Raw genomic sequence first — 21,159 nt, 5'->3', positions numbered from 1 at the left:
TATTACCATAAAGATAAAAACTAAACCCATATGAATCTATGAGTTTACTAAATTGATGAGGTCACAATGATTATAAAAGATAGGCAGGTCTCTTGCTTTCCCAGAGCCAAGAGAGAGAAGATGGTGTAGAACAAGGGCTCTGAGCAAAATGGCGGAGGAGAACAAGGTGGGGAATATGGCTGTGTGTAGAAGGGTCACCTGCTCTTAGACTGCAGAAGTTGAGGATACCTGGGGAAAGACAGATGTCCAAGGTATGGAAAAGGGGAGCTGAAGGAACCTCCAGGCTTGAGGACCTCTGGTGCTTCAGGAAAGTGGCAAGGTCATCTTGAGCTGAACCTGAGAAGAGAAGGGTTGCAGCAGGTTCTTTGGAGAGTGTGACCAAAGTCAGGTAACATCAGTGAGGTCAGGAGGTGGAAATATGTAGCACTCATGCACTTCAGCATCATTTCCTCTGCTTGGGAGAAGAGAGGAGGGGCAGCTGAAGGTCAGCGGGGTAAGAGCTTGTGGGTTGGGAATGAGTGCCTCATTAGTAAATAGTAATTTACTAATAGTAAACCACAGGATTAAGACTAAAGGAAGAGAAGGAAAGCCGGGACAGGGCTGATGGAAGGGGAAAAGAGAGATCCTCCTGGTTCCTGAGGTTTTCACCCCATCATAGATGCTGTAAATCATCAGTTCTTAAGGCTGGAAAAACTCATCTCATCCATCTCTGAAGCTCCCTGTTTCTAGGCAGGGATTAATCAAAATGAGGACCTATTCAGTTTTCCAAAACCATTCAGAAAAAGAGACTGCAAAATGAAGTTTGGGGAATCAGCAAGTGAGAGTCATTCTTCTCTGAGTCTTGAGAGAATTCTGAAAACTAGAATATGTGACTGAAGCAACTGAGGGAGAGAGAAAGCAGCCAGAATGGAAGGAGGACATCCCAGTAGGGAGCAAGAGATGAGGGCTGGGAATCACTCTCTGAGGTGGAGGAAGGTGAAAGAAGAAGAGTCTAAGCCTGCTGGAAAGGAGAGGACACAGAGACAGTGAGGGCAATGAGCTAGGACCATTTGGCAGCATTCAGCCAGATGCTTAAGATCTGCTAGCAGGGAAAGCAAGAGATTCATTGATCTATTTCTTCAGGAAGGGAACCAGGAGAATTTCTAGGTTAATTTTAGCTAAATTTCAGTTAGGTCTTAACTAGTCTAACTCTCATTTTGCAAAGGAGTAAACAGGTCCATTTAATTAATTACTTTTTTTTTTTTTTTGGCTTTTTTGGAGGGGGAAAGGCAGGGCAATTGGGGTTGACTTGCCCAAGGTCACATGGCTAGTAAGTGTGTTAAGTGTCTGAGATCAGATTTGAACTCATGTCCTCCTGACTCCAGGGCTGGTGCTCTATTCACTGCACCACCTAGCCGCCCCCGTAATTAATTACTTTTAAAAGTGACATGTTAATTTTTTTCAAATTATCAAGAATTTTCTTTTTCTCTCTCCCATCTCCCTCATCCTTCAAGAAGGAAGGGAGGAAACCCATGTAGTCAAGAAAGAGTTGGGAAAAACAAATTCTTGTATTGGCCATGTCCAAAAACGGGTCTTGTTTTGCATATTACTCTCTTACCTCTATCAGGAAATGGGTACATTCTTCATCCTCTGTCCCGGGGTCCATTAAAAATCCAGCCAACATTTGGCTTTTCTTCCAGCCTCTCCTCTTACTCTTAGCCCTGCTGCCCGATTCCTTTCTTACTCTCCCCACCTAGACTTTTACCTGTCTGCTGGGAATGAGGAGCTAGAGTGCCTGGGTGGGTACCAATGCTTCCTCTATTCCTTCTCCAATATATTCTTTCTTTTCTTGTTCCACACTGGACTTCTAGCTTTTCCAGAGCCCCAGGTTGCTGTGGAAGCTGGGTATCCCCCACAGAAGATAAGACTGAAAGGGGATCAAACTATGAGGGAAAGAAAGGAGCCATGGTGACTCGGTTCACCTTCTAAGCCAGCCAGACCTTCCTTATTGAGTGCCTTCTGTGCACCTGTAGAACAGACATAAGGGGGGAAAGTCCCGGTCCTGTTATTTGTGTAGCCTTACCTGGATCATGAAAGGGGTTGGATTAGATAAATAAATGTTGATTGGTTGGTTGATTGTTTGATTGATTGATTGATTGCATTGGCATCAGAGATTCCTTCCAGCTCTCTGAGTCAGTCAATAAACATTTATTAAGCACCTACTGTGTGCTGGGCTTGGCTAAGCACAGACTTGGGTTCAAATCCCATCTCTGCCACTTATCTCTGCCACCCATCTCTGCCACCCTTGGACAAGTCACTAATATCTCCAGGTCTCAGTTTTCACATCATGAAAATGAAGGGGTTGGACTAGGTAGCTGCTGAGGTGCCTTTGAGCTTCACCCTGCCCATACGGAAGAAAGTCAGTTAGTGAGTATTTATGAAGCACCTATAGTATGCCCTCTATCACTCTAGGCACTCTGGAGGGATACCAAGAAAGCACTGTTTGTGATTCATTCATGGTTCAGGAACTAATAAGAGTCTACCTGGAGGGAGAGAGCTAACAACCTTATTCTGACTTTGGTCCAGGAACTTTTTTTTACCAAGCAGGAAATGGAGGCACCAAGAGACTAAGTCATTCACAGAACTGCAATTTTAGATTTTAGAGGTAATTTTTAGTGTAATTTTTTAAAATTTAGTTCCAGGAACTAATGATTCTGCCTGGAGGGACAGAGCTAACAACCTTTGTTCCGACTTTGGGGGAGTGACCACCTCTCAGCTCTTTCTCAGTTTCCTCTTCTGTCAAAATGCAGGAGTTGGGATTAAAATACCAACAATCTCCCCACTTCCCTCCCTCTTTCCATTGTCATTTTCCTCCATTTCTCCATCTCCCCTCCTCCCCCCCATCTCATTTCTAAGGCTCAACCTCTCCCTGGGCTTTGGAGCTTTCCATCTCTTTGACCCCATTCCTTCTCATTCCTCTCTTGCATTTTCTGTTTTTCTCTCTACCCTGGATTGTTCCCCTCATAATCAGGTCTCCGAGAGAAAAGACGTAGAGGAAAGCCTTTTCTTACCCCCGCCCCAGCTTGAGCCTTAGAAATGGGATGGGGGTACCAACAGGCGACCGAGTTCCGTACCTCTTTCCATTGTGATTTACCGCCGGTTCTCCATCTCCCCTCCTCCCCCCCCCCCCCCCCCCCCCCCCCCCCCCCCGCTGCTTCTGCTACATTTCTTGGAAAAGTCTGCACATGCCACACTCCTCCCTTATCTCATGCTCACTCTCCTGCTCCAACTTCTCCTCCTTCCATTTGACTGTCGTCAGCCCAGTGACCCAGGCCTGCATCGCCAGATCTGACACCCTCTCCCCCTCCCCATCCTTCTCAATCTCCCCACAGCATCTGACCAGGTCAGCCTTCCCTTCCCTCAAACCCTCTCTACTGTCTCCACTACGAGATAAAGGAGACGCAGTGTTGACAGTTAACTATGACTGTGGAGATCCAATTAAACTGCTCGGTAATCCAGTTTCCTACTTGGTCAAATTTGGGAAGGGTGTTGCTTTAGAGGTTCTACAAATGACCTCTAAAATCTAAAACTGCAGTTCTGCGAATGACTTAGTCTCTTGGTGCCTCTGTTTCCTGCTCTGTAAAATGAGGCAGTTATTGGTCTGGATACCCCCAGGGTCCCTTCTAATCCTAAATCTGTGATTTAGTTACTTAATCTCTCTGGGACTCAGTTTCCTTTTCTGTAAACTGAAGGGGTTAATTGGACTAGATGGTCTCTGAGGTCCCTTTTGAGCACTAAATCCCACAATATTGTGCTCCCGTGACCTGGCAGAACCCTAGAGAATCCTTTAATGGTGCCTGGAATGGTTCAATCCAATAAGCCTATATTAAGCACCTACTGTAAAGTACTGTGCCAGGATACAAAGACAAGATGAAAGGAGTCTTTGCCATCAAGGAACTTCTATTCTCCTGACTCCAAAGTCGCCTTCTCCCCCAAATCTCCGAGCAAGAAGTCTTCCTCTTCCAGCCCTCTGGCAGTTTGCTTGTGAGCACTATCCCATTTCTCCTTTATTGTATCCATGTGTGCATGTGTCTCATCTGCCCTTCTGGACTAAGTTACCTGAGGGTAGATCTCTGTAGATCCGAAACTGCGGCCAGCACCGTGCCTGGCTAGCTAGAGATAAGGAGAGAGGGAGGGCAGGCCTCTGGATACTGGTGAGATTGTCCAGCACTTGCAAAGGCACTGACTGTTTCAGGGAGGGACCGAGGAGGAAGGGCTGCAATGTGAAGTAGAGCCTGCAGACTGGACTGCATGTCCTCGAATCAGTACGTTTCTGCACCAGGGACAGGGCAGAATGGGAGGCGTGGCCCCTCTGGAAATCAGGTTCTGGCTCTCATCTGCTTCCATATCCCCCTTCATGTGTGCTAGGCAAACTCAGAGGAAAGCCTCTTAACATGGGCCCATTCCTCTTGCCTTATAATCCTGGCGTAGATATTGCCCTATGCTGGTTGGCCCCTTGGTAGCCCATGTGCCCTGAGAAGCTCACCATGGCTTCCTGTCCTGGTTCAGGCACCTCACCTGAGGAAATGCTCAGGACAAAGAAAGCTTCTCTACCTGTGTGACTTTGACACGCACACACACTCATAAACACACGAAGCCCAGGGGCCCTTTCTTGTGAGATCTCTGGCCACTGGCCAGAGAACAGTTATTTTGGGAGAGGACATTCTTGAATGAAAATCCCCATGGAAGTAGGATCAGTGAAGCATGAGTAGGGCCAGGAGGCCAAGATGATCCCTAACCTAATTTTCCATTCAGGTATTGAGCAGTTTCCTGTGGGAAGCCAAGGACTGAATGGGCAGTCATGAGGGCCTAGCTGACTTTAGCCATGAGTTTAATCCAGGGCCCCACAGAAGCAGGATTGGCCCTTCTCCACACTCACCCTCCTTCATTGAAGTCTTTCTTTTCTCTCCCCGCTAGATCGACAAGTACCTTTATTCCATGCGGCTCTCAGATGAAATACTTGATGAGGTCACAAAACGATTTAAGAAAGCTATGATAAATGGCCTCTCCAGAAATTATAATGTAACTGCTTCTGTGAAGATGCTGCCAACATTCGTGAGATCCATTCCTGATGGCTCAGGTAAGATGGTGGGCATACAATGGAAGTGTGTCAAGGGAGCAGAAGCAGTTAATATGTAGCACTTTAAGGTTTACACATGTATCATGTCTGACCTTCAAAAACACCCTGGGAGGTAGCTGCCATTATCATTATTCTCATTTTATGGATGGGAAACCAAGGCCCTGAAAGATGAACTGAGGGAGGGTCCAAGGCAGGATTCAAACCCAAGTCTTCCCGACTCTTAAGTCTAGTGTTCTAGCACATGGCCTCTACCAAAGAAGTACTTTCATTGTGGAATTCTTGACCTCTTCCCCAGTGAAATCACTTCTGGGGTCCTGGGCTCCACTGTGGGGGCCATATCTTAGGAAGGACATCACAGATGGAAATATGTCCTAAAGAGGGTGACCTGGATGGTGAGACAGGCTTAAGAAGACTCGGGGAAGAAGGGGGGATATTTTGCCTGGCAAGTAGAAGGCTTGGGAACCTAAAGCTGCCCTCAGGGATCAGTGTCAGAGGACAGAACCATTGAGACATTGAGAGTCAGCAGAGAAGCAGGTATGTCTGGCTGACCAAAAAAAAAAAAAAGCTTTCTAATAAAGCTGTCCAAACAGAAGGAAAAGGGCATCTCTGGAGATTGAGCCCTGCCCCGTGGGGGGAGGTCATTGAGCACAGGCTACGTGACCTCTCTTTTGGATATTACAGAGGGAAATTTTCAGGTACAAGCAGGACCAGCTGACTTCTGAGGTCCTGGCCCCTCTGGGATTCTAGCTAGACCTGGGGCAAAAAACAGTTGATCAAGGTGGGGACTGGTGATGTTTGCAGCAGTATACAGTCTCATTTCAGAGATCATGCCTTAGGGGGAAGGGCATTCCTTAGGAGGGAAATGCCACAGTGATCACAGAGCCTGGGGATGTTGGCCAAAGGTCAGGGGAAGAGAACTGTGTCTTGGCTCAAGCCAGAGAACTGGGAGGTCTGTCCTGGTCACCCATTTTAGGATCCACTTCAGTCTGTAATGTCTCCTAAGATGTGGCCCCCAGAACAGAACACAGGACTGATCTGACTGAGGCAGAGGCCAAGAATTCCTAGCTATAACTCTGATCCAATATCCTCTAGAGTTCCGCAATCCAGGGATGGCAGTCCGCTGTAGGAAGAAAGTATGTTCCACTAGATATTGGTGCCCTAGCGCAAAGCCCTGATTGCCCTGCCTTAGTTACAGCTTTGAATCATTATTGTTGATTTCTTCAGTCAGGAAGTTCACTTAGGATCTCTTTGGAGAGTAATTCTTTCAGTTTTCTAGGACCTCCTTCCAATGTGCCAAATAATAAAAATTATTTCACATTTGCTCAGGGCTTTAATGTTTTAAAAAGTGCTTTGCTTCAAGAAAACCTGAGGGGAAAAATATTTTACATTTACTCAGCTGTAAGGCATTAACAAAGCACTTTTCCCTAAATAATCCTGAGGGAGACAGTGTAAGCATTATTATTCGAGTTTTCTAGGTTAGAAGATGGAGGCTCAGAGAGAGAATGACTTCTCCTCAAAGCCACACAGGTAGTAAGTGGGACTCCAGGCTTGGCATCCTGATGCCCAGCCCAGGCTGCTTGGTCTGACTGAGTGGTAAACTGAGGCTTAGAGACTTAAGGTGACTTATCCAGGGTCGTGTTTAGTAAGTGTCAGACCTGGGGCTTGAACCTGGGTCCTCTGACTTCATCTCATGATTTTTCCACTCTGCTTCACCACTTTTCAAAATAATCATAATCTGCCCTTGGCCTGAAGAAATCTTGCCTCTCTTGAGGCAAATAATTTCCCTTTTTACAGGTGGGGGCTTTAAAATTATTTTTTCCCATCATCTGAATTATCAAAAAATACAAATATTTCAAGCTACAAAGAAGGGCAAAGGAGCTTATTGTGTATGAAAGGGTTTCCTTCTCTTCTGTTTTTTCAATTGCCTATTGAATAATTTAACATGGTGGCAGCAAGTTTGTCCTGTTCGTGTGCCCTTTGGGGCTTCTTTGTCTTTCAGCTGTGGATTCTTAAGATGTTTTATTGATCATTCCTTTTTTGCTTCTCCTCATTACCCACTGCATCTCCCTTACCCTCACCATAAACAATTCACCCCATGCATGGGTTGTGTTGGAGAAGGTAAGTCTACCGAAAAGCAGGGGGCAGGCCAGAAGAGCCTTCTGGAGTCACTGTATTGATTGGAGCTCTTTCTGCAGTCTTGTAGAATAATACAGGCATGATTCTTCTGGCTCTGCTCACTCCCCCCTGTGTCAGTTCATATGGGTCTTCCCAGGTGGCGACCTCAGGCTTCTGTGGGATATGCTCAGTATGTGGAAACAAGATCCCCTGAAGTCAGGAGGAACAGGTCAAGTTGTCGGATCACAGATCTGGAGCAGAGAAGCCAAGAACCCAAGGTCCCAGGGAGATCGGGACTTGCCCAGAGTCTAATAGTGTAAGGCAGCATTTGAACCTACGAATTTCTCTGCTCCTCTCAGTGGCCTCACTCCCTGAGAGTCCTGTTAGATTTTTACCCTTCTTCTGAGTGGGGAAGGCTAGAGGTGGACAAGGGCAGGAACAGGGAAGCTCTCATGGTCTGCACTCCCATGGCCTGACCCATCTGGGAATCTTCCCTGCCTGCTTTGTGGAGGGCATCCTGCCCTGTAATGAGGAGACAACAGACTTCTGGCCCCATGTGATCAGCCCCAGGCCATTCTCTGCTTCATGGGCTGCAGAGATGGCTAGACAGATCCTGGGAAGGGCCTGCAAGGTTCCCCGGGGGATGTTCTCTGAGTTTTCATGCCCATCTGCCCCTGGTTTCTCTCTCCCTCCCTCAGGGCCTCTGGCTTTGAAGAGGTAAGATGCTCAGGAAATAGATGTCAGGGGGAGCTGGGAGCAGCTGCTGCTGCTGCCTTAGTGCCCAAGGCACCAGACGGGTCAGACCTGGGAGCCTGCTGGCACTTCCTCTTCTGACCACAGCCTGCTTTTAACCTGAGTGCTGTGAGTCTGCCCATCAGAGCTGGATGAGGGAGTTACAGCCTCTCTCTTTACTCCTCTGCCCGAGTCATCAGGCTGTGTTTGTGTCTAGGGCACAAATTGACATTTCCAGCCCTGGTATTACTGTGGCAGCTTCAATATTGAGCTCAAACCAATCCAGGGCAGTCCAACAAACAGCTATTCCAGTGGGAGGCAGCTTGGTATAAGTGGAAAGGCAGCTGCATTTGGAATCCCAGGACCTGGATTCAAACCCTAGCTCTGCCATTGACGGCTTGGGAGGCCTCAGGCTGGGCCTCGGCTTTCTTATTTGGCAGTCCCATTGAGGATCAGAGATCCTGGGAAGGCCTCCACGTGCTGGGCACTGGGCTGGATGGGCTAACCTTCAAACTTTCCCTTCTCCAGGAGACATATAGACAGTGAGCCTGACCTGGATGGTTAGGGAGAGGGAGGGCACTGGAGATGGGGGTGGGGGGAATCAGGAGTGGCTTCCTGTAAGGGATGACGCATGAATTAAACCTTGATGAAAGCCAGGGAGTGTAAGAGACTTGGTATTGAAAGTTCTAGAGAGTCAGGAGTGCATCCTGGATGGGACAAGAGTCCTTTTGAAAAAAAAAAGGGGGGGGGGAAGCATTTTATTTAAAAGATCCTGGAAACTTTATCCCTGCAGAACTAGCCCCTTTCTGTAGAGGTTAGCCTGAGAGGGAGGAGAGGCAGCTGAAGTGGGTGTGATGGGCCCTAACAAAAGTCACCTGATCTCCGCTTGGTAAGATCAGAGAGGGAAAGATGATACCCCCCCAAGGTCACCTGTGCCTCGCCTTTCCCTATACTCATTCCGGATATCAGAGCCTTTTCAGCTGTGAGTCCAGCAGGTGCAGCCTGGGCAGGGCTTTGAGCTGTGCAACACCTGTTTTTACCCTCAGGACTCAGCTGTTCCCCTTCCCTTGCCTCCCCTTCTCCCATCATAATCAGGGGGCTGTCTTCCTAACCAGAAGGCTCCTGGTCCCTGGAGGCAAGCACATTGGACCTTGGAGGCAGGACGGTGGAGTCACTGTCCTGCTTGGGAAACAGTTACTGTTTCCTATGCTGCTCTATGACTCCAGGTGGCATCAGTCAGGGGAGGAAGAGGAAGAGGATGGTGGTAGAAAGTACCTTTTTTTAAAAAAAACCTAATTTTTCTTAATATTTTCCACTTCTTACATCACTATGTAAGTTCATCCTTCCCTTCCCAGAGAGCCATTCCACAGGACAAATAGTATTTTTTAAGAGAGGGAAAAAAAAAAGTAGTCACAAGTGGTTGATCTATTAAAAAGTCCAAAAACATAAGTAATGTGTGACTGACCACCTGTGGGCCTCCTCCCTCCCTCTAAGGGGGTGGAGAAGGCCTCAAATCCTGGAAGCATCTTTTATAGGAAGTCACATGGATCCTCTGACCTGAATATCCTGGAGTGAACCTGGCCAGATTACAGTGAGGCCTCGAAGGCCCCCGGTCCCACCATTTGTAAAATTTTCCAGCCCCTTTGGTCACTGTCTGTGTTCTGCAGCCTTCAGGACGGGGCCCCAGAACAGTAAGTTACATGGTACTGTTCTACTTCTAAAATATTAATCACAGCTCCAAGCAGAGTAATTAGTCACCGACGGAATTTGTGTTAATCCCGAAGCACCCAAGTAACAATTGAAACTAAGTGTGGAGAAATTCCCTTCTTAGATACAAGGCCAGGGAAAAGTCTGCTCAGGCTTTTGAACGACAAAAATGAAAACAATAATAATGGCTGATGTTTATAGAGCACTTTTTAAAGGTTTCTTTACATATATCATTTGATTCTCATAAGCTCTGTGTGGTAAGTACTGAAGGTGTTACTATCCCCATTGTACAGGTCTGGAAACTGAGACTTGGAGACAAAGTGATTTGCCAAGGGTCACATAGCTGGTCTATGTGGGAGTCAGGAATAAGCCCAGATCTCTACTGCTCCTGCCTCTGAGTCCCGGGCTCTTTCTTAAATACCTACTGTGAGCCAGACACTGTACAAAGTGCTGTAAGAATTTTCCTCTTCTGTTTTCGTAGGACTTATTGTCCATGCAGAAAACTTTGCAATTCCATGTAGATTTGCCTATTGCAATGGTCTGCTAGTTAAATGAGTCACCCTGCCTTAGTTTTTTCATTGTCTCAATCCATTGTACACCCTGCTGGCAAAGTGATGCTCCTTGATTTTGGATTTGACCATGTGACTCCCCTGCTCCAGCTACAGCAGCTGACCTGTCCAGGGAACAGTGTCTAAGATATAGGAAAGGCACCATTCAGCACTGACAGAGAGAGGCCCACTTTCCTTGTCCCTGTCCCCTTTTCTCGCCACTGGAAGTCTTGTAGTGGAAATTGGCCAAGTGGCCATTTGTTGGAGATGTTGTAGGGGAGAGAACAGCTCAGGCACAGGCAGGGCTGGTTGATGTCCAGAATTCCTCCCAACTCTGAGATTCTGGGAATCTGAGGTGTCACTAAGAGATTCAGGGGACAAGTGGAAATGATAATAACTGCCATTTATAGAGCACTTACAGGTTTGCAAAATATTTAATCATCTCATTTGAACCCTGTGACAGCCCTGCAAGGCAGATGCTACAGCCCCTCTTGTCCCCATCTTAGAAACGTAGAAACTGAGACCCAGAGTCTTTGCCCATTGTCACACAAATAATAAAGGTCAGAAATGAAATTCTAATGCACTCATACTCACTTGGAGTCTAGAATCCTAACTGCTGGACCACGCTGCCTCCCAATGTGGGCCTGTAGTTTAGGGAAAAGATCCAGAAATAGAAAGAATCCATTGGAAAACACAAAAATCACAAAGGATGAGAAGGCATAGAGGGGTAGCACTCAGTGCCAATGAAGAGAGTGATAAAGCCAAGTCCTCTCTGGCGGTTCTGGCTAAAGTGGTTGTAGAGAGCCTTGACATCTTAGGAGCAGTTAGCCTGGTGGTCAACATGTAGAAGACAGGGGCACATCCCTTTCTTTAGGGAGTGAGTCAGGAGGTGAGCTCTGTAGTGAGCATGCTGGCTTCCACTGTGAAAAGCTGAATTTCTAAGCAGAGTGAAGGTAGGCATTTCAGAAAGGTGGCATTTGTTTGCAGAATATTCCAGGGCCGACTCCCACTTGAAAAAGACATCTGTCCCAATGTTTGTTTTCCATTACAGTCTGCCTGCAGTGGCTGTCATTAAAAAGTGGAGGGTTGCTAGTGGCCCTTCAGATGGTTTATTTAATAAATGCTCTTGTGGAAGTTACTCCGGCTTCAGGGCTAATGGAAAATGCTGGAAAAGTAACCAAAAATGGGTGAATTTTCAGGGGAATGTAAGGTCTGTTGGTAGGGAATATCCTAACTCATGGCCAGAGTCAATGACCTCTGCCTCCCAGGCCCTGGTTTCTAAGGTTTCCATACCAAAAGAAAGAGGCTTAATATGGAAATATATTTACATGATTGCACGTATATAACCTATATTAAATTGCTTAATTGTTTTAGGGAGGTGGAAGGAAGGAGAAAATTTGGAACTCAAATTGTCTTTACATGTAATTGGAAAAAATAAAATACTATCGAACAATCAAAAACAGAAGAAAGAGTCTCTAGGGATAAAGCTACCTTTAGAGCGAAAAGAGACCTTTGAAGGTATTGAGTCCAACCCCCTTATTTTACAAATGAGGCTCAGAAATGGTAAGGGACTTGCAAAGGGTCACATGGCCAGTAAGTATCAGAAGTGGATTGGAACTCCAAACCCAGTAGCCCCTAGCTGCCTCCTTCCAGAGGTTCCTGGTAGTCAGAATAGTAGAAAAGAAACCTTAGGTAGATTCCAAGATGGTAGTTGTGTTGAAGAAATTGGAAGATTCAAAAGATGTACCTGATCTTTTATGTTTATTTTATTCAGTCCAATTTAAAAAAACACCACAAAAACATCTATTTTATACAAAACAGTATTTTTGGAGCTGGGGCAATAATGGTGATTAACAAGGTCTTTATGCTGGAGGGGGTGGTAAATACTGGCTAATCTGAGGAGGAATAGAGTGCAGGCAATGGAGGGATATTTATTTAGTTTTAGTTCTATTCACTCAGTACAATGGATCTCAAACTTACTAGCTACAGTGACCATGGAGAAGACTCATCACCTCTCTGTGTTGTGGGCAACTAAGTTGTAAATTATAGAAGATTAGCCTGTCTGTATTTATGGAAGGAATTTTTATACCAGGCATTGATTCCCCTCAATGGTTCAATCACAGATCTGGACCAAAAAATTTTTTTGTGAAGTGCTATTTTCAAAACTGCATAAGATACGGGGCGGCTAGGTGGTGCAGTGAGTAAAGCACCGGCCCCGGAGTCAGGAGGACCTGAGTTCAGTTCCTGCCTTAGACACTTAACACCCACACAAAAAAAACTAGCCATGTAACCTTGGGCAAGTTACTTAACCCCAATTGCCCTCCAAAAGGCAAAAAAAAAAAAAAAAACCTGCATAAGACACTCAAATATTGTTTTGCAAATGGGAATTATTTTCCCTGATATTTTGAAGTCAGTACCCACTTACTATGTTTCAGGCACTGTGCTAAGTGCTGTGCATACAAAGACAGGCAAAAAACAAACAAACAAACACCCATGGCCTTCCATTAGGTATCTAATCTAATCCAACAAGAATTGCTATGTGCTAGGCAATGGGGATATTAAAAAAAAAAAACAACTATCCCAGGGTGGAGTCAAGATGGTGGAGTAGAAACAGGACCTCCTCATGGCTCCAGCTTCCACCTTCCCCAAACCATGTAAAAGGGGACTCTGAACAAACTTTGGAGCTACAGAACCCACAAAATGACACAGAGAAGCTAACCTCCTGCTGAGCACAGCCCAGCAGGAAGGCAGTAAGCGGCCAGCACAGCCAGCTGAGCCCAGCTCCACGCTGAGGTTTTAGCCCCAGAGTGGGCCTGACCAGCCATGGGCTGGAGGGACTCGAGATCACCAGCAGCTGTGGCGGGTGGAGAATTATCAACACATAGATGTGAAGGACAAAGTGAGAGGTCAGTGCAGTGTGGACTTTGGGACTGGTAGTTGGGAGTGCCTTGGCTTTTGCCCCCAGGGCGAGAAGCTGCTGAGGAGCTGTGGCTGTGCAGCCGGCACCACGTGGCAGCTTCAGCTCCTGGCCTGCAGACTGTATGGGGAACAAGCTACCAGTCTGAGGGGTAATCGCTCTTGCTTTAACCTGCTTGGATCTGGATTGCAGTCTAGGGTGGAGGTCCTGGGGTGTGTGACCAGCTTACCAGAGCATGTGCAGGCTTCAGAGAGGGCACCCAACTAACACCTCCGGCAGCAAAACCCCAGCGTTTGGGACGGAAGCTCCCTGGTCTGGTGGCAGAGTCCTACTGTGGCAAAAAGCCCAGGGGTCAAGTGACTGAGGGGTGATGTGACCAGGCAAAGGAAACAAAACAAACAGAAGAATACAACATTAGACTCCTATTTTGGGGACAAAAAGGATCAAAGCATGGAGGAAGACAGTGAAGTCAGAACTCCTGCACCAAAAGCTTCAAAGGAAAATACGAGCTGGTTACAGGCCATAGAGGACCTTAAGAAGCAGATAAAAGAAGTGGAGGAAAAATTGGGAAGAGAAATGAGAACAATGCAAGAAAATAATGAAATGAGAGTCAATAGCCTGACTGAGAAAAATCACACCTTAAAAAATAGACTAACTCAAATGGCAAAAGAGGCTCAAAAAGGCAATGAGGAGAGGAATGCCTTAAAAAGCTGAATTTGCCAGATGGAAAAAGAATCTCAAAAGCTCAGTGAGGAGAATCATTCCCTCAGATTTAGAATGGAGCAAAGCTAGTGACTTTATGAGAAATCATGATGATGTTAAATAGATCCAAACAAATGAAAGAATAGAAGGCAATGTGAAATATCTCATGGGAAAAACCACTGACCTGGAAAATAGATCCAGGAGAGATAATTTAAAAATTATTGGATTACCTGAAAGCCATGATCAAAGAAAGAACCTAGAAATCATCCTCCAAGAAATTCTCAAGGAAAATTGCCCTAATGTTTTAGAACCAGAAAGCCAAATAGAGGTTGAAAGAATCCACCGATCACCTCCTGAAGAAGATCCCAAAAAGAAAACTCCTAGGAATATTATAGCCAGGTTCTGGAATTCCCAGATCAAGGAGAGAATATTACAAGCAGCCAGGAAGAAACAATTTGAATATTGTGGAAACACAATCAGGATAACTCAGTATCTGGCAGCTTCTACACGGAGGGATCTAAGGGCCTGGAATATGATATTCCTGAGGGCAAAAGAGCTGGGATTAAAACCAAGAATCACTTACCCAGCAAAACTGAATATCATGTTTTCAGGGGAAAATATGGTCATTCAGTGGAATAGGACTTTCAAGCATTCTTGATGAAAAAACCAGAGTTGAATAGAACATTTGACGTCCAGATACAAGAAGCAAGAGAAGCTTGAGAAGGTAAACAGGGAAAAGAAATCATAAGCCACTTATCAAAGTTGAACTATTAACATTCCTACATGGAAAAAATGATAATTGTAACTGATGAAACTTTTCTCAGTATGAAAATAGTTGAAGGGAATAGAAATATGTGTGTGTGTATACATATATATGTCTATATCGGAGGGTATATGGGTATATGAATACATATGTGAATGTGTGTATATATATGTTTACAGGTATACATAGAGGGCACAAGACCAATTTAATAGGAAGGGATGATACTTAAAACGTGAAATTAAGAGGTTGAGAGAGGAATATAATGAGAGGAGATGGAGAGAGACAGAATGGGGTAAACTATCTGATATAGGAGAGGCAAGGAAAAATGGTTACAATGGAGGGGAAGAATAGGAAGGCAAAAAGGAATGGGTCAACCTTATTCTCATTGAATTTAGCTCTGGGAGGGAATGACATATACACTAAATAGGGTATCTCACCCTACAGGAGAGTAGGGGGGAAGGGGATGAAAGGGGGGATGATGGAAGGGAGGGCAGGCTGAGGAGGAGGGAAGTTGGAAGCACTCACTTTTGAAAAGGTATGGGATCAAAGTAGAGAATAGAACAAGTGGGAGGTGGGATAGGAGGGAGGGAAATATAGTCAATCTTTTACAATATATCTACTATGTTAATCTTTTGCATTAGCTACACATGTACAACCTATACTGAACTGCTTATCTTCCCAGTAAGGGTGGGTGACAAGGGAGGAAGGGAATGAATCTGGAGTTCAAAGTTTTAAAATCAAATGTTTAAAATTATATATATATATATATATATATATATATATACTTATATTATTATTAATACTATTTTACATGTAATTGGGAAATAAGATATATAGGCACTGGAGCATAGAGATCCACCATGCCCTCCTGGAAAAGTTGAAGGGGATATGGGAGAAGATATGGGAGAGAACAGATTGGAGGAGGGGAGATCCTGTGGGATTGCTCTTTTGGGGTGGTGGGTAGGGGAAAAATGGGGAAAAATTTGTAACTCAAAATCTGGTGGAAATTAATGATGTAAAATGAAGTTAATAAAGCATTTGAAAAATTGAAAAAAAAAAACCAACCTATCCCAACCATTAAGGCGTTTCCATACTACTATGGGGATATGTTGTTACTTGAGAAGGGAGAATCCTAATAACTGGAGGCATAAGGAAAGCCTCCCCATATTCAACTATAAAATGAGGGTAGAGCACTAGATGAACTGGAAGGCCCATTGCATTGACAAACCTATGGGTGTGTGGGTATGTGAATATGTGTGTGTAGGAGAGAGACATTTCTTTGTATCACTTGTGCTTAATACGATGCCTGGCATATAGTGGGTGCTTAATAATTGTGAATATGCTGATTCTGGAATGAAACTTGGGATACTAAGAGATGGAGGGGATACGGGAGTGCATTTTAAGTCTAGATACCATCCTCTTCAAAGGCATGGAGGCCAAGGATGGAGTGCCAGTTCAAAGAATAGCAAGTGAGCCACTTGGACTGGGGCATAGCATGCACAAAAGGAGTAATAATATGAAATAAGCCTGGTAATGGTAGACTGGAGCCAGATTTTATTGCCCTGAATGGACTGTGTGGTAGACCCAAGGTAGTGGCTCTTACCAGCCAGTCCATCAACAAACATTATGTACCTGCTGCGTGAAGTGCACCATCCTTCGGATTTGGGGGAAATATAAAAAAGTTCAAGATGCTGTCCCTACTCTAAGGTGACTTCCCATATGGAGATATATCTATATCAGAAGGCAGTTATAAATGGAAACAGAATGTAAGTCCTTGGAGGGCAGGGACTTTTTTGTTTCGTTCTTGTCTTGGGCTCCCCACTGCCATATATAGCAGGTTCTTAAATGTTTAGTAAGTGCCAACTGGTGTGGCATAAGCAATCATTACAATGTCATACCAGTCTCTGCCTTTAAGAAATGTGCCACCTTTTTGTTTTGACAGGGAATCTTTTCCCTGAGGAACCAGGGGAGACACAGCCCCAGATTTGCAGGTTATTGGGTTACTTGTCTCTGATCGTATTTGAACAGGTTCACATCAGATCAGACAGAAGGGCTGGCATGAAACAAAGCCTTCACCTGGATAAATGACTGAAAGAACTTTTCCTCCTTTACCAACTTAAAATGTCTTCCCCTTTCCCTGCCTAATGAGCCATCACTTATCACAGAGATTTAGAAAAGAGAAGAAAAGCAATTCTGTAAAACTCACAGATTCTGAGTCTTGACAGTAAATGTAGCATTTCACACCCCTAGACTCCTACCTCTGCAAACAGATTCATATTACTTCTGGGGGGTCAAACTTGGTCATTAGAATGACCTGGAATTCAGTTTCTTTGCATGAGTTCATTTCTAATCTTTCTCCTACTCTAATGTTATGTGACTTTGCATCCCAGCTCTCAGCACTTATTTCCTGTATGACTTTAGGCAAAGAACATCCTCTCTTGGTCTTGTTTGTATGATCTGAAAAGTGGAGATAATATTGTCTGCACTGCATCCCTCCTAGGACTGTTGTGAGAAAAGCTCTTTTCAAAGCAGAGTAAATCAATGTGGGCTGACCCAGAGCCTATGCTAGTAGAGAATCACCTTGGACAGCTCCTCCCAAGCTGGAAAGACTTTGATTTCCCATCCCTTTATCAGGGAGAGAAAAGGAACCCTTGACTATGAATCTTATTAAGGAAACAGCCTAATAATAATAATTGACATTTCAATCACCCTTTAAGACTTGTTCCACCCTGGTCTTCCTGATGCCTAGTCCAGTGTGCTATCTATTAGCACTTCAGTGACTGCACAACTCTGGAGATGGGGGAGACAGTGTTCAGACCCTATTGGTTAGAACATAGAATGGGTGGAAGAAGAAGAAAACCGAACAAAAACTCTTCAGATATTCTCCCTAGGCAAGATGTTACAAGAGGCCAGAAATGGCAACAGGGACTGTCACGTGACAGGACGGATGGGGCAACTTTTCTCAGGACTGGCATCTGACATGCTGTTTTTTGTTTTCTTAAACAGAAAAAGGAGATTTCATTGCTCTGGATCTTGGGGGATCTTCCTTTCGAATTTTACGAGTGCAAGTGTCTCATGAGAAAAATCAGACTGTTCAAATGGAGTCAGAGGTTTATGAAACGCCTGAGAGTATAATGAATGGCAGCGGAGCCCAGGTGGGTAATCATCTCCATCTCCCCCCACACCCTTTGACTCTTAAAAAAGGGGGGTTTCAGTTTGCAAACATTAAGTTTCTTCTCCCACTCCTTGAAAAAGACAACAAAACCCTCACAATAAATATGGATAGTTAAGCAAAACAAATTCTCCTGTTGACCTTGTCCTCCCTGCCCTGTGCCTGTGTATCTGTTGACTCTGAGTGCTTCGCTCCTTGCCCTGGGCTACCATCCCTAAGCACAGGTCCCCTCCTCCACTCTCTCTGTGATCCAGCGCTAGCCAGTAGTGAACAACAGAGATGCCATTTGGCACTGGTTTTACTCCCAGGACAGGCCAGTCTGGGCCAGCTCTGGGCCCTCCCCTTGTCCTGGTGCACAGCTCTCTCAACAGTCCCTGTGCTGGAATGCTATCTCACATGTTCCTGGCTAGAATCCATTCCCCGTGCCTGCAGTCTCCATCTTGGTCTGTCTCTCCAACTCATCTGGGCTGGAAAAAAGGTTCACTGTGATTTTTTTTCTTGAATTTCCTGATCAGGCTCAGACTGGTGTGTTTTTTCTATCTTTGTGGAGTAATTGTAGGAGACATCTTGGCTGTATTCCTGTCACTCCCACCATGTTGGCTGGTCTCCACCCATTAACCCTTGATAGTGAGCTCTCCAGCCTTAGTGCCAAGGTTACCTCTGACAAAGTCAGTTCTTGGGTGTTCAGATCTCATACCCCCCAGAACAAGCAAGAAACCTCCAATAACCCTAGACCAGATTAGCAGAGATCCCTGTCATGTGTCCTCACAAACACAGAACTAAATAATAGATCAACAAGTATGTATTAATGTGCTTAGTGCTTGATTTATTATTAAAGGCTTACTGTGTGCAAGGCAGTGTGCTGGGGGGTGGGGATATCGAGGACAAAAGAAACTGTTTCTGTCCTTAAGGTATGTATTCTCTTGGGGGAATGATATTTACACATAAAAATCTGTCCCAAATCAATATTATGGAGTTTTAGGAGGGATGGAGAGGTGGGAGGGGAGGGGCTAGAAGCTGGAAGGAATCAGGAAAGGCTTCCTGGAGGAGGAGGTGGTGATTGAGCTGATCTTTGAGGGAAATTAGGGCTTCTAGAGAGAAGCTTATAGTGAAACATTCTGTCATTGCACTCTGAGTCTGGGGAGGAATTGAGGTTTACCCAGATATTGCCAAATGCGAAGCCACCCTCTGTGTAAGCAAGTGAAAATGGAGCCTTTTGTTGAGTCAGGATGGGTGTGGTAAGGAAATACTGTGTACTTGGTAGGGAGAGGCATCGGTGCCCTTCATTAGCTTAGGGGCCTTCAGTATCTTGGCACAAGAAAGAGGCCACTTGCATCTGGTGGCTTCAGGGTTATCTGGAGGAAATGTCCCTCCCATAGGGATTGCTTCCACTGAATGGTCTGTTCCTTGCCTCCCCATCCCCACCCCTCCTCTTACACACTACCCTTCCCCCTAACCCTAGGCCAGCTGAAATTCATGTGGTGAGGGGCTGAGAAAAACCTCACTCACAACTAGAACTCTCCAAAGATGGACAGATACTCTCTGGACAAGGAGTGAATTTGCTGTGGCTGGAGGTCTGTGAGCTGCCGGGGATATGGCAGATGACTCAGTAGCCACCTTTGCTATCATGCCTGCCTGGATGCCAAGGGTTATTAAGGTTCCCTATCTCCAGGTCTTATCAGGTCCTTGGCACTCTACAAACACTCAGTGGGGAAAGGGTGGGAGCAGAGCACTGTCACAGATAATGGCCTCCTAAGGGTGGCCCCCCTGAAAATGAGAGATTCACAGATCTAGAACTGAGAGGGAGGGGCCTCAGAGGCCACCATGTTTGATCCCCACATTTTGCAGATGAGAAGACTGACTCCCAAGGAGGTTTGTGACTTGCCCAATGGGTTCACACAAATAATATCTGAAGTAGGACTGAACCTAGGTGTTTCTGTTCTAGAACCAGTCACACGCTAGCCTCCCTTCAGTGGAAAGCAGGCCGTATCCATGCCCCTTGGAGTCCTGCACCCTCCCCCTCAAGCTCTGTGTCTTCCATACCTAGTTCCAAGGTAGAGTGGTTGCTCATCTGAAGGACTGCTAGGGCTTGACAGGGAGGCAAGATGGCCTCAGATCCCCATCTGAGGTGGGAGGGGAGGTAGAAAGTGGACACCGCTATCCCTCTTCTCCCAGCCATGACTCCTGAGTGTCTCTGGCTCCTTTTTCTGGTCAGGATAGATCCAGATTTAATCCGCCTTCCAGGCAACCTGTTCCAAACCACTTCCCAGTCCTTGAGGGTATCCAATTTCCATTCTGAAGAGCCTTCAAGCTCACCATGTGGCTTTGTCCTTGACTGGGCTGTTTCCCCCGGCACACGAGACCTCCTGGCTTCTCCAGTTCAAGACTGTTCTGATGAGCCATGAGTCACAGGCTCTGTCCACGATGCATTATCAGACCCTGCTCAGGTGCTCGCTTCGGGGAGGCTCGGAGAGCATTCTACAAAGAACTGACTGAGTGGAGGGAGCTCCAAACAAGGCTGAAGGCCCATGATCTAGACTCTCCTGACATCTTCTACCCTGATGTATCACAGGATAGCAGAATCAGAGCTTAAAGGGACCTCAGAGACCAGCAAGGCTAGCACCCTCATTTTACTGATGAGGAAACTGAGGCCCAGTTTGGGGAAGTGACTTATATACTCAGCTAAAAGGAGCCTCTGAAGCCATCTACCCCTCATTTTACAGATGGGGAGACTGAGGTCCAGAGAAGGGGCCTATTATTTGGCCTTTGAGCCCTGATTTCTCTGCTGACAAAATAAATCACACTATTCCTTCCTGACCTGGGTTATATAAGGATGAAAATAAGCAACCTAATCCTTTGAGGTTTTAGTCTCATAGTAGTGTGGTATAGCAGAAAGAGGGTTGCCTTGGGAGTCAGAAGATCTGGGTTCTAATCGTGGCTTTGCTACTTACTATATTACAGCTGTAACTTTGGGAAAGTCCCTTCCTCCCTCCAGGTGCCAGTTTCCTCCTCAGTTAGTCAGCAGACATTGAGTGCTCACTGTATGCCAGGTAATGTACTAAGTGTTGGGACACAGAGATAGGAAAAAGTGGTCCCTGTCCTCACAAAGCAAGCATTCTAATGGAACAGGTGACACATAAATAATTAGGTGCTTAGATAAAGTAAGCTCAGAGAGGAAGGCGCCAGCAGCCAAGGAGGATCAGGAAAGGCCTCCAGCACAAAATGGGATGTGAACTGAGTCTCAAAGGAAGCTGCGGGGGGGGTGGGCTCGGAGCTTACTTTATCTAAGCACCTAATTATTTATGTGTCACTGTATGCCAGGAGGAGGGAAGATGAAAGAGGGTAAGGGGGCGCGCAAGCAATATGTGAGATGTTTCGAAGGGG

At 45.7% G+C, this 21,159-nt stretch overlaps 1 protein-coding gene across 1 annotated transcript in view; it reads left to right on the top strand.

The window, feature by feature from the left end:
* Window positions 1-21,159, top strand: part of HK1 (hexokinase 1) — a 92,613-nt gene that overhangs the window by 25,601 nt on the left and 45,853 nt on the right. Inside the window, exons 2-3 of the mRNA XM_069071462.1 lie at window positions 4,957-5,119; window positions 17,610-17,758. Of these exons, the coding sequence (XP_068927563.1) occupies window positions 4,957-5,119; window positions 17,610-17,758 (312 nt within the window). The remainder of the gene's footprint in view (window positions 1-4,956; window positions 5,120-17,609; window positions 17,759-21,159) is intronic.

The sequence above is a fragment of the Petaurus breviceps genome, unplaced genomic scaffold (assembly GCF_028583685.1).
Source record: "Petaurus breviceps papuanus isolate PSGF00001 unplaced genomic scaffold, PetGlider_PUasm1.0 90825, whole genome shotgun sequence".
NCBI classification, from domain to species: domain Eukaryota; kingdom Metazoa; phylum Chordata; class Mammalia; order Diprotodontia; family Petauridae; genus Petaurus; species Petaurus breviceps.
Note: the sequence above shows the minus strand (reverse complement) of the source record. Positions and strands in the feature narration are given on the sequence as shown.